At 42.0% G+C, this 16,533-nt stretch overlaps 1 protein-coding gene across 1 annotated transcript in view; it reads left to right on the top strand.

Moving 5' to 3' along the window:
* The first annotated feature begins 283 nt into the window (after positions 1 to 283).
* RAB22A (RAB22A, member RAS oncogene family) overlaps positions 284 to 16,533 on the top strand; it is a 46,604-nt gene continuing 30,354 nt past the window's right edge. The window contains exons 1-2 of the mRNA XM_081096645.1: positions 284 to 412; positions 1,279 to 1,358. Of these exons, the coding sequence (XP_080952771.1) occupies positions 377 to 412; positions 1,279 to 1,358 (116 nt within the window). The 5' untranslated portion in view covers positions 284 to 376. The remainder of the gene's footprint in view (positions 413 to 1,278; positions 1,359 to 16,533) is intronic.

Below are 16,533 nucleotides of genomic sequence, written 5' to 3'. Positions count from 1 at the left end.
GCCCCTCATCGCCGGCCACGCCCCCAGGGCCGCCGCTCCCCACGAGCCTCGCGGCGCCGGACGGGCCCCGCCCTCGCGGCGAAGGTGGCTGCCGAGGTGGGCGGGGAGGTCAGGTGACCCGGCCGGCGTCCCAAGATGGCGGCGGCGGCGGCGCCCGGGAGGCCGAGGCACCGTCCCGGCTGCTGAAGCGGGTTTCGCGCGGCTGGCGGCGGACGGGCCGGGGTCGAGGACCGGCGAACGGGCGGCCGCCGCGTCAGCACGCCCGGCGGCCGGGGCTGGGCCGAGCGGCGGCGGCGCCGGGGAATGCCCGTGCGGGCCCTGGCCTGGCCCTCCTCAACTTAGGGCGGCGGCGGGCCCGCGCCCAGGCTCCGGGGCCATGGCGCTGCGGGAGCTCAAAGTGTGTCTGCTGGGGGTGAGTGGCGGCGGGCCGGCCGGGAGGGCCGCGGGAGGCCGGGAGGGCCGGGGACCCGGCGCGCCCACGTCCCGTCCGCCCCTGCCCTCCGCCTCCGCGCGGGACACCGCCTTCCTGCCGGGACCCTCCCTGCACCCGGTGCTGAGGGTCCTGCTGGCCGGAGGGACCCCTACCCCCCCGCCCCCCGGTCTGTGCTGGAGCCCGAGGTCTCTTCCCGCCCCGTCGCCCCTGGTTAAGTCGTTTCCCGCTCAGGTGCCAGTTAAAGTTGGCCAAGTCTCCTCCGGTCCAGCCCGCAGCCGGCCCGCGGGGTCCTGGCGCCGCGGGAGCAGCCCCGCCGGCCGTGCGGTGTTGGGGGACCTGCGGGCTCGCCCTGACACTGTCCGCACCTCCTTGCCTGCGGGACCGTGAAGCGGCCGCTCCCCGTCCCGTCTGGGCAGCGGCGCCGCCTCCGAGCGCGCTTTCCGGGGTTGCTCCCCTGCACACCCCCGAGGGTTCCCCAAAGAGCCTTCCCCTCCCCGGCAGCGGGGCGGGGCGGGGCGGGACCGGGACCTGTCCGGGACGACCCAGAAGTCATGCCAGAGTTCCCCGTTTACTTTCTACACTTACAAAGCCAGTGAGTTCGTCGCTGTTCAACAAGAAGCAGAAATTTGGGGTCTTTCGAAAGGTCCTAAAGCCTTAAAAACTGCAAAACCCCTCTCCTGCAACACGTTTGAGATCCCTTCATGGCTCCCACTGAATCTTTATGGAATGGAAGCCTCCCCTTTGTGTCCCCTAACTTCTGAAACGTGTCCGGGGTGCGTTTTCTGAAATCCCGAACTTAGGTCTGCCGGCAGGCAACCCGCACTCACCCGTCCACTCTCTTCCAGGACACAGGTGTGGGCAAATCAAGTATTGTATGGCGGTTCGTGGAAGACAGCTTTGATCCGAACATCAACCCAACTATAGGGTAAGAGATGAAGTTTATTGAATATGCACCTCGCCGGGTGTCGGAAGCCCTTCCACCTAAAGCGTGCGCCCCAGGCGCGGGCCTCTCCATTGCCCGCACTAGCAAACTCAGAGACCTTGGTTCCGTCGCCTCAGGAAGGTCGTGGAAAAGACACAGTGAGGATTGCTGTGTTTAAAGAAAATTACCTTTTGGCTTGTGAGGAGTGAAGACTGAAAAGCGAAAGTATGAATTAAAGTTCCGAATACACCTAGAACCTTCAGTCTAATATCTCAGCGGCAGTTACACCCTGAAATAGGGCAGGTGAAAATGGGTCTGGTTTCTGATACTGTCTTTTCAGGCATGTCAACCAACAGGTATTTAGATGATTTTCATACTTCCTGAAACGTAGGAGAATGGGGCTCGAACTTTACTCATGCGTTCTTGCTCTAGTAGTATTACTGAATTGATAAATGAATGTTGAAATGTAAGATTCTTTTAGGGTATCTGATTCTTTGGATAAGTGACACTGACTAGCGATTGGTGTTTGACTTAGAGAAAACTTCTCAGGGTATTCAGATATCGTACTATTAATACTTTCTCTGTGAGTTGTGTTTTATAGGTTTTAGTACTATGTGAGGCTTGGGAAACTAAAGCGCCGTTATGCTGTTTTTACTGCATATCCCCAATCAAATGGTTTCTTCCGTTTAAAGAGAAAGGCTGATCTGCCCGGTAGAGAAATATCTTACTACATGTACATACACATATGAAGGCCTGGAGATGAAACCACCACCAACTCTCCACAATTCAAATGCCTTTCAGTACCCTTCAGAAAAGAACTGTTTACAGCATGTTTAAAGCATGACCTCACTGTCCTCAGGGCCTGCCTGTTGCTACCTGCATGGGACAGTGAAGGGACAGGAAGTGATAGCAAGGAGAGCTGGTGACTCAGTGAGTGACACACCTGACACCTAGTCAGACCTGCACACACAGGTCCGAAGTACCCGAGAGCTCCTTCAAATGAGAAAAATGAAGGGTGTGTTTCCAGTAGTTGTGCAGCTCGAAGCCCTGTCCTGGGCATCCACTCCTCTGTTTGCAGCCCTCCCAGTCTGACGCATGTGGGGTTCCTAACCTCCTCAATCCCCTCTCCTCACCACATGGTCCTGGCTCACATTTCACAGGAGAAGGGAATACTGTACAAGGCTTTCCCCTTATTTCCTTCCACCTTTCCTTGTTTCCTCAGCCTCAGGAGGTGTCTTCCTCCTTCATGACCAACCGCCCACATACCTGCGCCCCGAAGTCCCCCTATTCATCAGTTCTCCCCCAGCCCTGCTTTCTCATAGCATGCAAACACGCTCCTAATGTACCTGCTCTATGAAGATGGTATAAGTATCCAAGCCTATCGCTCAAGTTGTGGAGCTCTTGAAAGAGAAGTTACTACTTCCTCAACTGCTGCTCACTCCTCAAACCACTGCTATCTCAATTCCACCTCCACCATTCCACTAAAACCACATTCCCTGAGTACCGACTCTTTCCTGTCTAACTACCATAATGGCTTTTCTTTTTTCATTCACTAAGTGTTTTATTTTTCTTTATTCGTTCACTAAGTGCCTACTACCAGTATATGTCATATGCTAAACTGGCTGCTGATGACAGACCTGGGATCAACAAACCATGGCCCTTTGGCCCACCTCCTGTTTTTGTAAATAAAGCTTTCACACAGTCACACCCATTCATTCACATACTGTCTCCACTGCTTTGGGACTTCGTGGCAGAGCTGAATAGTTGTGACTAAGACCCTATGGTCCGAAAAGCTGAAAATATTTACTATTTTGCCCTTTTCAGAAAAAGTTTGCCAACCCCTGGTGTAGATAAACTTGGTGCTTGCCTTCATGGACTTGTAAGTAGGAGAAACAGTCTGTAACTTGTATACAGGAAGTGATTTATTTGACCACTTTTTGTGCTACAAAAAAGTGTGGAATGAGTGAGAGCATATAAGAGGCCTAACCTAGGCTTAAGGAATAACTGATTTCTTAGTGGAAAAGTGAAGGTATTGAACACTTGGCAACTCTTATATTTAAATATTGAAAAAAATGAGTGGATAATACTTCAATAGAAAGTTTAAGGAAAAAAATTTTTTGTAGAGCAGACATTAACTAGGTGGTATCAAGGGTGGTGAGTAGCATCGGGGAGGGCATGTTGGAGGGGTAGCCAGGAGGCTGGTGAGGCAGCAGGGACTGGGTCCTGGAGATCGGGGAAGGCTCCCACATCACAGGATGTCTTAGAATTAAAACTCCTGTGTCTTTCCTAGTTCTCTTCCTGTGTTCATAACCTTGTTCACTCCTGCCTCTCCTCCCACTTACTTCGTACATAGTGGTCTTCCCCAAGCTGTGTCCTGCTCTCATTCCCTTCCACGGCTCAGCTCCACCTGTGTAGTTAGACTCAAAGTTAACTTCTCCAGCCTGAAGAAAAGAACTTTCTCCTTAGGACCTGATCCCCTGCAGAACTCAGTATTCCTCCTCGGGTCCTTCATCCCTCACTCCCATATTCATGGTCTTCCCTAATGGGCCAAATCAGGGGAAGAGCATGGCCCTGAAGAACCATCCTTCCTGGACTTAAATCAGGGACTCAATCTTGTGCCAGCTGGGAGAACTTCTGGACAACTGACCGAGCCTTCCTATTGGGGATAGGGAGATGATAGTCATGCCTGCCTCCTGGGTTTGTTGGGAGAATTTGGTGACATGCTGGATGTGCACAGGAAGTGTGTAGTGAGTGTTGGTGGCTGGTGGTAGTACTGTGATCAGATGCCATTTGTCACCACACCGTTCTCCACCCACCCATTCTACTTCCCCAGCCCTGTTTGTGCTTCCTCTGACCAGTCACTGAGACCAGGCCTCTCCTCCCCATCCCACAGCTGGACGCCCTCATCCTGCCTTGCCTAGACCCGTGGTCAGCAAACTGCGGCTCACGAGCCACATGCAGCTCTTTGGCCCCTTGAGTGTGGCTCTTCCTAAGCCCTCGGAGTACCCTAATTAAGTTAATAACAATGTACCTACCTATATAGTTTAAGTTTAAAAAATTTGGCTCTCAAAAGAAATTTCAGTCGTAGTACTGTTGATATTTGGCTCTGTTGACTAATGAGTTTGCCAACCACTGGCCTAGACCGTTGTGAGGTCTGCTGTCCCACTTCCAGCCAGTTCTCATTGCTGTTGTCTGAGCCTCTTTAAAAACAAGTCTGATTTTCCCGTGCTCAAGACCATGGCAGGACCCAGCCTCATCTCATTTGCTTCCTTCATGCTCTTCTTGCTCACTTCTCCCTCCTTCCCATGCACACACACACACACACACACCAAAACCCTTTCACACACGTGTACTTTACATATGCAATTTCCCTGGACGGGGGAGCTTTTCTCTTCTTTGTCCCCTTGGTAAGTGCCTGTTGATTTGTTAAGCTTCAAGTACTGCTGTTAGCCCCTCTAAAAGTTGCAAACTCCAATGTCAACAGGGGCCTGGCAAGAATGTAAATGAGTGAGATGGCCCAGATGGAAGAACTTGAGGGTCTCAAGTGTGAACTGCCCCAATTTTCTGCCTTCCCTGCACCATACTCCCCTTATCTTCTTACCTCTATAGAGACTTTCCTTCAGTCTCCTCTGGTTCCTCATCCTCTGAATCCTCCCTTTTTATGTATGATTCCCAGGTAGACCCCCTTGACTGCAAATTCTTGCTTGATGACCTAATTCATTTTGTAGCTTTAGGTTGCATCCTTAGCAGGGATTTTCACAGCCGAGGCTTTTTTTTCAGATGTATGTATATACATGTCTATGGCCCCTCCCCCCACAATACACATGTACTAGGTAAGACATGGCCCCCATTAAAATCACCTTGGTGCCCCGGCCGGTTTGGCTCAGTGGATAGAGTGTTGGCCTGCGGACTGAAAGGTCCCAGGTTCGATTCCGGTCAAGGGCATGTACCTTGGTTGCGGGCACATCTCCAGTAGGAGGTGTGCAGGAGGCAGCTGATGGATGTTTCTCTCTCATCGATGTTTCTAACTCTCTACCCCTCTCCCTTCCTCTCTGTAAAAAATCAATAAAATATATTTTAAAAAAAATAAAATAAAATCACCTTGGTAATGAATTGCAGTCACCAATGGGAGGAGCATATTGTGTTCCTCAAGTGTACTGGGTGGAAAACCAATTGAGAATTATCAAAGATTTTACTTCTTCCTTTGCAATCTATATGCCTTTTATTTCTTTTACTTGTCTTACTACATTAGCCAGGGCCTCTGCCACTTTGTTTTGGAGTGGTAGGGAAAGTCAGCCTTTCCTTATTCCCAGTCTTGTGGGGAAAAGCATCCAGTCTTTTATCAGTAAGTGGGATGGCTAGACTCCAGGTTTTTTTTATAGGTACCCACCCACACTATCAGGTGGTGAATGTTCTTACCTACCCCTCAAACAATGAGATTTTTTATCATGAATTGTGTTGAATTACATCTTTTGAATTGTTTTATGCTTTTTCTTTTTTAGTCTTAAAATAGTAAATTACAATAATCAATACTGAAATATTAAACCAATGTTATGTTCCTAGGATAAATGTTACTTGATTATTATTATTTTAATAAATTATTGGATTGGATTTACTAAAATTTTTTTTTAATATATTTTATTGATTTTTTACAGAGAGAAAGGGAGAGAGATAGAGAGTTAGAAATACCGATGAGAGAGAAACATCGATCAGCTGCCTCCTGCACATCTCCCACTGGGGATATGCCCGCAACCCAGGCACATGCCCTTGACCGGAATCGAACCTGGGACCTCTCAGTCCGCAGGCCGACTCTCTATCCACTGAGCCAAACCGGCTTCGGCGGATTTACTAAAATTTTGCTAAGGATTTTTGCCTCCATGTTCATGATGGATATTGATCTGTAGTTTTCTGTAATATCTTTCTCTAGATTTGGTATCAGGGCATCATAAAAGAAGATGGATGTGTTTCCTTCTCTTCTACTCTATTGCAAGAGTTTATGTAGAATTGGTGTTATTTCTCCCTTAAAGGTTTGGTATTCAGCAATGAAGCCATCTGAGCAAGGAGTTTTCTTTGTCAGAAAAATTACAGATTCAATTTCCTTACTATATATCGGCCTATTCACTTCTTCCTGAGTATCCTTTAGTAGTTTATGTCTTTCAAGGAATTTTTCCTTTGTGTCTATGTTTGTTTTTAAAATATATTTTTATTTGTTTCAGAGAGGAAGGGAGATGGAGAGAGAGATGAAACATCAGTGATGAGAGAGAATCATTGATCAGCTGCCTCCTGCACGCCCCACACTGGGGATTGAGCCCATAACCCGGGCATATGCCCTGACTGGGAGTTGAACTGTGATCTCCTGGTTCATAGGTCGATGCTCAACCACTGAGCCAGCCAGGCTATGTATTTTTTTTTAATCTATTAGAATAAAGCCGTGGTGTTTTATTGACCAGGAATTGAACTCAAAATCTTTTTAGTGTACGGGAAGATGCTCCAACCAGCAATCAGGCTGGGCCCAATGCACTTTTTATTCCTTAGTGATCTTTTTCTTTTTTTTTTTAAATATATCTATTGATTTCAAAGAGGAAGGGAGAGGGAAAGAGATAAGGAAACATCAATGATGAGAGAGAATCATTGATCAGCTGCCTCCTGCAAGATCAGGTATCAAGCCAGAAATCAAACTGTGGTTCATAGGTCAAAGCTCAACCCCTGAGCCACCATGGTCTGGACCAGGGGTCCTCAAACTTTTTAAACAGGGGGCCAGTTCACTGTCCCTCAGACCGTTGGAGGGCCGGACTATAGTTTAAAAAAAACAAGCTATGAACAAATTCCTATGCACACTGCACATACCTTATTTTGAAGTAAAAAAACAAAACGGGAACAAATACAATATTTTTATTTGCATGTGGCCCGCGGGCCGTAGTTTGAGGACCCCTGGTCTGGACAGTCAGTGATCTTTTAAAGAGACTATTAGTTTTTTTATCTCTGTACATGTACCAGTATCATCGTTTCTTAATTTCTCTATCTTTGTAATAAGTCCTGATGTCCAATAATGTGAGTCTTTTGTGTTATTATTCAAGAATGTCTCACCCTGGTCAATGTGGCTAGGTGGTTGGAGCGTTGGCTTACGCACTGAAGGATCTTGGGTTTGATTCCCTGTCAAGGGCATGTATCTGGGTTGCAGGTTTGATCCCCAGCCCCAAATGAGGTGGTGCGGATGGCAACCAAACTAATTGATCTCTCTTCCTCTTCCCTCTCTCCCTCTCCCATCCCTTCTCTCCTTCCCTTCCACTGTCTAAAAATCAATGGAAAAAATATCCTCAGGTGAGGATTAAAACAAAACAAAACAATGTCTTGACTGTTTCTAACCTGTAACATTTCCATATATGCATTAAAAAACATCCTGTCTGTTTTCACACACACACCAACCACTCGTCCCCACTGTATTTTTAAAAATATATTTTTATTTATTTCAGAGAGGAATGGAGAGGGAGAGAGGGAGAGAAACATCGATGAGAGAGAATTATTGATTGGTTGCCTCCTGCACACCCCACATTGGGGATCGAACCCACAACCCGGACATGTGCCCTGACCAGGAATTGAACCATGAGCTCCTGGTTCATAGGTTGACGCTCATCCACCTAGCTATGCCGGCCGGGAGCCACTGTAAATTTTGATTGGCATTCCATTGAATTTAGATTGGTTTGGAAAGAAGTGACATATTTATGATATTGAATCTTCTAATGTATGAACATAGATTATGCTTTCATTCATTAGGCTTCATTATTTTCTCTTAGTAACTTTTCTGCTTCTCTGTGTAGTGTACTTGCACATCTTTCATTAGACTTACTCCAAGGGATTTGATGTTTTAATATAGTTTTATGCTGTTAATGTGCTAAGTAGTATTGCTGTGAAATATCTTTTTTTCTTATCCTTAAACTTTTTACTTCTTTTTTTTTTTTTTAACTTTTTACTTCTTATTTTATTGAATCAGGTATGATCTCCAGTGCAATGTTGAATTGAAATGGTGTTACTGGGTATTTTTATCTTATTCTACTCTAGGAGGGAAAGCTTTCACTATCATACTACTAAATATGCTTATTGTGGGTTTTTGTACATACCTCTTACCATATTACAGAAGTGTCTGTCTTTTCATCATTTGCTGGGATTATTTTTACATGAATAATGGTTTTATCAAAAGATTTTTCTAACCTGTTGGGTTGAACACATGTTAATGTTACATTGTGAATTTTCATGGAATAAATCCAGTGCAATCATGATAGTATTCTTTTTACATATCATTGGCTTTAGTTTCCTATCACTTTTTAAGATTTTTGTGTATGTTTATAAGTGAGATTGTCATATAATAATAACTCCTTTCTGTAATGTACATGCCAGATTTGGTATCAAGGTTATGCTGGCATTATAACACTAGGTGGGAAACTTTCTGTGGAAGGGTCTGTATAAAATTGCTCTTATATCTTCCTTAAATATTGAGAAAAATTCATCAGTGATGCCATCTGAGCTATGAGTTGTCTTTATCTAATAGAGTTTAAATAGTCAATTTCTTTGATAGGTGTAAGATTATTCATATTCAGATTTCTTGTATTGGTTTTGATTGGGTTTTGTTTTTGTTTCTTTAGGAATTTTGACTTTTTCATATACGTTTTCTTAAAAACGTTAAGATTCTACACTGATAGCCCTTTTATTTTACATTTCTGGCATTAGTTTTGCCTTTGATCAACTCTAGAGTTTGTCTTCTCTCTATTTCATTAATTTCTACTCTGATTTACTGTTTCTGTCCTGTTCAGTGTGCTGGGTTTTTTTCTAACTTCTTGATATGCAAAATTATCTCACTGATTTTTAGTCTTTATTCTTTTTAGTTATACTCCTTATATTTTAAAACCTTAACCATGGTTTTTGCTAAATCTGATAAGTTCTTATATATCATAATTTCATTATCATTCAAAATATTTTCCAATTTCTTTTTAAAAATTTATCTTTATTGTTGAAAGTGTTACAGATGTCCCCTTCCCACTCCCAGTTCTTTACCATACTATTGTCTGTGTTCATGGATTATGCATATATACATATAAGTTCTTTGGTTAATCTCTTCCTCACCTCCCCCCTTCCCCCCAACAGAATTATCAGTCTGTTGCATGCTGCCATGTCTCTTGATCTATTTTGTTTGTCAGTTTATTTTGTTCATTAGATTTCACATATAAATGAGATCATGTGATATTTGTCTTTCTCTGACTGACTTATTTCACTTAGCATAATAATCTCCAGGTCCCTCCATGTTGTCTCAAGGGTAAGAGATCCTTTTTTACAGCTGCATAGTATTCCAGAGTGTAAATGTACTACAGTTTTTTTATCTACTCATCTATTGATGGGCACTTGAGTTATTTCCAGATCTTAGCTGTTGTAAATTGTGCTGCTATGAACATAGGGATGCATATATTCTTTCTGATTGGTATTTCAAGCTTCTTAGGATATATTCCTAGACGTGGGAACACTGGGTCAGATAGCAGTTACATTTTTAATTTTTTGAGGAAAGTACATACTGTTTTCCATAATGGCTGCACCAGTCTGCATTCTCACCAGCAGTGTACTAGGGTTCCTTTTTCTCCACATCGTGGTCAGCACTTGTTGGTTGATCTATTGATGGTAGCCATTCTGGCAGGTGTGAGGTGGTACCTCATTGTCTCTTTAATTTGCATCTCTCTGTTGATTAGTGACATTGAGCATTTTTTCATATGTCTCTTGGCCATTTGTATGTCCTCTTTGGAGAAGTGTCTATCTAGGACTCAGCAGTCGCCAACCTTTTAGACCTCACGGACCACCAGTGATCCGCAGAACACCAGTTGGCAACTGCTGATCTAGGTCCTTAGCCCACTTTTTAATTGGATTGTTCATCTTCCTTTTGTTTACTTGTATGAGCACTTTATATTTTTTAAAAATTAACTCCTTAACAGAGTATCATTGGCAAATATGTTCTCCCATACAGTGGTTTCCCTTTTCGTTTTGATGCTGGATTCTTTTGTGCAGAAGCTTTTAATTTTGATATAGTCCCATTTGTTTATTTTTTTTCCTTTATTTCTCTTGCCCTAGGCAATGTTATCAGTGAAAATTCTGCTACATGAGCTGTCTGATACTTGGCTGCCTACACTTTCTTCTAGAATTTTTATGGTTTCATGACTTACATTTTTTTTTTATCTACTTTGAGTTTATTCTTGTGTATGGTGTAAGTTGGTGGTCTAGATTCATTCTTTTGCATGTATCTGTCCAATTTTCCCAACACCATTTATTGAAGAGAGTGTCTTGACTCCATTGTATGCTCTTGCCTCCTTTGTCAAATATTAATTGAACATAATGGCTTGGGTCGGTTTTGGGGTTCTCTGTTCTGTTTGATTGATGTATATGCCTGTCCTTGTGCCAATGCCAGGCTGTTTTGATTACAGAGGCTTTGTAGTATAACTTGAAATCTGGTATTATGATTCCTCCAACTTTGTTCTTGTTTCTCAAGATTGTTGCAGCTATTCGGGGTCTTTTTTGGTTCCATATAAAGTTTTGGAGTATCTGTGAAGTATCTAACTAGGTCCTTTGCCCATTTGGTATTTCCTATGCCATTGGTATTTCACTAGGGATTGCATTGAATCTATAGATTGCTTTGGGTAATTTGGACATTTTAAGGATGTTAATTTTACCAATCCATGAATACAGTATATTCTTCCACTTGTTTATACCTTCTATCTCATTGTAAAACGTTCTGTAGTTTTCTGAGTACAGGTCTTTTACCTCCTTGGTTAAGTTTATTCCTAAGTATCTTAATTTTTTTGTTATTGCAATGGTAAATGTGATTGTTTTTTGCTTGTTTGTTTCTCTTTCTGAGAGTTCGTTATTGGTGTATAAAAATGCCATCAATTTCTGAGTGTTAATATTGTATCCTGCTACATTGCCAAATTCATTTATTATATCTAGTAGTTTTTTAGTGGAGTCTTTAGTGTTTTCTATATAGTATCATGTCATCTGCGAATAATGAGAGTTTTACTTTCTCCTTTCCAATTTGGATGCCTTTTATTTTTTCTTCTTGTTTAATAACTGCAGCTAGGACTTCCAGTACAGTGTTGAATAAACGGGGTGAAAGCAGACATTCCTGTCTTGTTCCTGTTCTTAGGGGAAATGGTTTTAAAGTTTTTGTCCATTGAGTATGATGTTAGTTATAGGTTTGTCATATTTGGCCTTTATTGTATTTTCCAGTTTCTAATATGATTTCATCTTTGATCCAGGTGTCATTTTGATGTGTGTTTCTCAATTTCCAAACATAGGGAAATTTTCTGGTTAACTTTATTAATGATTACTGGCATAACATATTGAAGTAAGAGAACATAGTTGATATTATTTAAATCCTTAAAAAATCTCATAGAATATTCTATGTGGCCCAGCATATGTTGATTTTGGTAAATGTTCCATATATGTTTAAAAAGATTGTGTACTCTACAACCATTAGATGGTGTGTCCTAAGAATGGAATTAGGTCAAGTTTATTAATCCTGTTGTTTATTTTTCCTGTTAGAGTTGCTGGGGTTTTTTTGGACTACCTGAATCCTAAGAGAAGTGGGTTAAAATTTTCCACTATGCTTGTATATTTGTCTATTTATCTTTTTCATCTCAATTTTGCTTTATCGATTTTACAGCTACATTAAGTATCTGCAAATTGAGAATTTGATATCTTACTAATAATGCAAACCTTCTAATATTCTGAAATGTACTCTTTAGCTCTAGAAATGGATTTTGCCTTGAAGCCTAATTTGTTATTAATATAAGGTCACTAATAACTTTGGTCAGTATTTGAATAGTGCATCTTTTTCTCATCCTTTTGTTTTTAACCTTTCTCTATCTGTATAATTTAGGTGGATCTTGTAAGTAGCTTATGACCTCATTTTGATAAAGTATAATCCATATAACCATCACCAGAAATTTCCATCACCTCAGCAAGTTCCTTATGTGAATCTCACTCCAATAAGCAACCACTGTGTGATCTCGGTCACTAGAGATTAATTTGTCTATTCTTGAATTTCACATAAATTCAGAATGTGAAATATTACAGAATGTACTATTTGGTGTTTGATTTCTTCTCCATAAAACAATGTTTTGGAGCTTCAGCCATACTGTTGCATGTAGCATAGGCCTTTTTAAAAAATTGGTGAGTATATTCTCTTATATGAATAGATAATAATTGGTTTATCCATTCTCCTTGTTATGGACATCTAGGTCATTTTCAGCTTTTGGCTATTACGAATATCGATGGTATGAAAATTCTTTTACAGCTCTTTTTGTAGACATAGGCATTCATTTCCTTTGAGTAAATAACTAGGAGTAGAATTTCCAGTTCATATATAAATAACTTAAGTTGTCAAACAGTTGTCCAAAGTGCTGGTATCCTTTTACCCTCCAACCAGCAATGTATAGAATTCCAGTCATTCTATAGCAGTGATGGCGAACCTATGACATGCGTGTCTGAGGTGACACACGAACTCATTTTTTTGGTTGATTTTTCTTTGTTAAATGACATTTAAATATATAAAATAAATATCAAAAATATAAGTCTTTGTTTTACTATGATTGCAAATATCAAAAAATTTCTATATGTGACACGGCACCAGAGTTAAGTTAGGGTTTTTCAAAATGCTGACACGCCGAGCTCAAAAGGTTCGCCATCACTGTTCTATAGCCTTACCATTATGTGTCTTTTTCACGTGAGTTATCCTAGTGGGTGTAAAATGGTATTTCATTGGGCTTTTAATCTGTATTTCCTAGATGGCTAATAACATTAAACATCTTTTTCTGGGCCTATTTGTCATTCACATATCTTTTATGAAGTCACTATTTAAGTCTTTTGTCCATTTTTATGTGTTTTTTTGTCTTATTACAGATTTGTGTAAATTCTTTATATATTACAAATACAACTCCTTTGCAAGGTATATTTATTGCAAATATGTTCGCAAGTATATTTATTGCAAATGTTTTCTTTCATTCCATGGTTTGCCTTTTCATTTTTTTAAATGATGGCTGCTGTTGAAGAGGAGCGTTCATTTTAATGAAGTCTATGTTATCAGTTTTGTCTTTTTTGGCTTATACCTTTTTGGTCCTCTCTAAGTAAGCTCTGCCTGCAATAAGGTCTCAAAGATAGTCTCCTATGTGTTTCTTGTGGCATTAGCTTTGCATTTAGTTCTTTGAGCCATCTACATTAATTTTTCTGTATTGTGGTTTCTACTCAGTGGCCTAGCATCATCCTTAGCACATAGGTAAGAGTGTCTTTATTATCTGGCTGGTTTTAGGATCTGCTCTTTATCTTTTGTTTTCACCAATTTACTGTAATATCTAGGTGCATGATAGATATACAGTGGGGCCTTGACTTACGAGTGTCCCACCTAACAAGTTTTTCGAGATACGAACCATCTCTTGGCCAATTCTTTGCTTTGAGTTGCAAGCTAAAATTCAGGTTACGAGCCAGCTTCAGATACCCCGCCACTAGTTGGCGTAGCGAACGTCACAGTGAACGCCACAACATCAGCCCAGCATCACGTGTCTCACTCATTCACTTTTTGATTTGACATACGAGTAATTTGAGTTACGAGCTCTGTCATGGAATGAATTAAACTCGTAAGTCAAGGCCCCACTGTACTTTGGATTCACTGAGTTTCTTGGATCAGAAATTCTATTATTTGGGACATTGTCAGCTATTATTTCTTGAAATAGTTTGTCTAACAGTTCTCTTACTTCACCTATGGGATTCTAATTTCACACATCTATATCTACACTAATAAAAGAGAAACATGCAAATTGTTGTCACTCCATTATGCCCACCAGCCAATCAGATGAGTACGCAAATTAACCCAACAAAGATGGCGGTTAATTTACATACACAGGCGCGGAGCGAAGACTGAAGACAACGTAGAAGGGAGCGAAGCTGCAGAGAAGCAAGCGGGGTGGCAGAGGCGGGAGAGAAGCAAGCGGGGTGGCAGAGGCGGGAGAGAAGCAAGCGTGGTGGCGGAGGTGGGAGCGAAGCCCACCTTGGCGGGTTTTGCTCCCTTCTCTGCTTTGCTTCAGCCTCAGGAAGCCCTATTCTTGCAGGAATCTTCCTGCAGCGGGCCTCTAGTATATATTTAAAAGGCTAATATGCTAAGTGTCCGACCATTTGACTAGTAGCCATGATGCGCACTGACCACGAGGGGGCAGACGCTCAACACACAGGCTTGGAAACATGGAACAGACTGCTGAATCTCAGAAGGGGCGGGCGGCGGGCGGCGAGGGCAAGAAGAGATTAACCAAAGATCTTATATGCATACTAGAGGCCCAGTGTACGGATTTGTGCACTGGTGGGGTCCCTTGGCCTGGCCTGCAGGGATCGGGCCTAAACTGGCCTGGTGCACGGATTCGTGCATTGGTGGAGTCCCTCAGCCTGGCCTATGGGGATCAGGCCGAATCTGAGCACTGGGCCTCCCAACATCCCCTGAGGGATCCCGGATTACGAGAGGGCACAGGCCAGGTCTCTGGTGTTAAATAAATGTTATATACTATCTCACAAGTGACTGAGGCCTGGATGTTTTTCCCCCCATCTTTTTCTTTCAGTTCTTAGGATCACATTATTTCTATATGATCTGTCTTTAAGTTCAGTTTCTCCCTTCTTCTACTGTCTGTACTGTACATCTAATATATCTTTTTCCTTCAGATATTGTCCTTAATTCTAGAATTTACATTTGGTTCTTTTTTATATTTTATATGTTTAGATTCCCCTTCTGTTCACTCAATATGGCTCTTTTGCTTTGAGCCCTAATTATATTTACTAGTATAAGAGGCACTTTTAAAGTACAATTCTGCTAATGCCAACATCTGGATCAGCTCAGGATCTGTTGCTATTTACTCTTTTTTCTCTTGACCTTAGGTCACATTATTTTTGCATATCTAGTAATCTTACTTTATTTTATTGTATACCATCCACTACAGGAGATATGTTGCAGAGGTTTTAGATTCTCTTACATTCTGTTAAGGGGTGTTGCATTTTGTTTTAGTAGAAGGTCAAAGTATAGGCTAGTCACTTTGAAGTTGTGGAAGCTTTTACACTTGCTTTTACACTTTGTTAGGATGGTTCTTTTGGAGTGTTGCCTTTAGCCTTATTCCTGGGATCTTTTCTTTACTTCTAAGGTATGGCCTATTAACTTGGCAGGATTCAAACTCCCAACTCTTCTTTTCTTGCAGTCAGCAGCAGCTAACTCTCTGTTCAGCTTTTTTTTTTTTTTTAATACATTTTTATTGATTTCGGCAAGGGAGAGAGAGAGAGAGAGAGAGAGAAACATCAATGATGCGAGAGAATCAATGATTGGTTGCCTCCTTCATGCCCCACACTGGGGATCAAGCCACAACTCAGGCATGTGCCCTTTCCAGTAATCAAACCGTGACCTCTGGGTTCATATGTTAACACTTAACCACTGAGTCATGCTGGTTGCTTTTGTTAGCCTTCCAGCTATTGCTGTCCTTGAAGGCTCCCCTATTGTATGTGTGGTTTAAGAGTCAGCTGTGGATTTGAGAGGAATTGGCGTATAGATTTGCAGCTCTTTCCTCAGCAGCATCTTCCTTTCTATGACCTCTCTTCATTTCCAACCACACTGGTAGCCCTGACCCTTGTCCTCCAGCCAGTAGCACTGACAAGTCTGTGAGGGCTATTTCAGTACAAGCTCCCACCACCATTACTGGACTCCTAACTCCTTTTACTTTTAGTCTGAGTATTTAATAATTTCACCTTTAATATAATTGGCAATGTATTTATGTTTAAACCTATAATTTTACACTTGGCTTTTTAATTACCCTGTCTGTTCTATGTTCTTTTGAATTGAACTTTGTTTTTAATGCCATATTTTCCCCTTTGTTTATCTCAGTTACTTTCTTTTATTATTCTTTAAGTGTTTACTCTAGAAATTACCTTTAGCATCCTTGACTTATTCAAGTCTAATATAAGGTATTACTTTTATCATGTTCCAGCAATTCAAGGATCTCAAATTCAATTTCTCTGCTTCCTGCCTTTTATGCTCCTATAGTGTATTTTAATTTTGTAACTTAGACCTCATAGGACATTTATTATTGGTATACAGTCAACAGTCCTGTCAATTTCCTCCACATGT

The sequence above is a fragment of the Myotis nattereri genome, assembly GCF_964212035.1.
Source record: "Myotis nattereri genome assembly, chromosome: 8".
NCBI classification, from domain to species: domain Eukaryota; kingdom Metazoa; phylum Chordata; class Mammalia; order Chiroptera; family Vespertilionidae; genus Myotis; species Myotis nattereri.
Note: the sequence above shows the minus strand (reverse complement) of the source record. Positions and strands in the feature narration are given on the sequence as shown.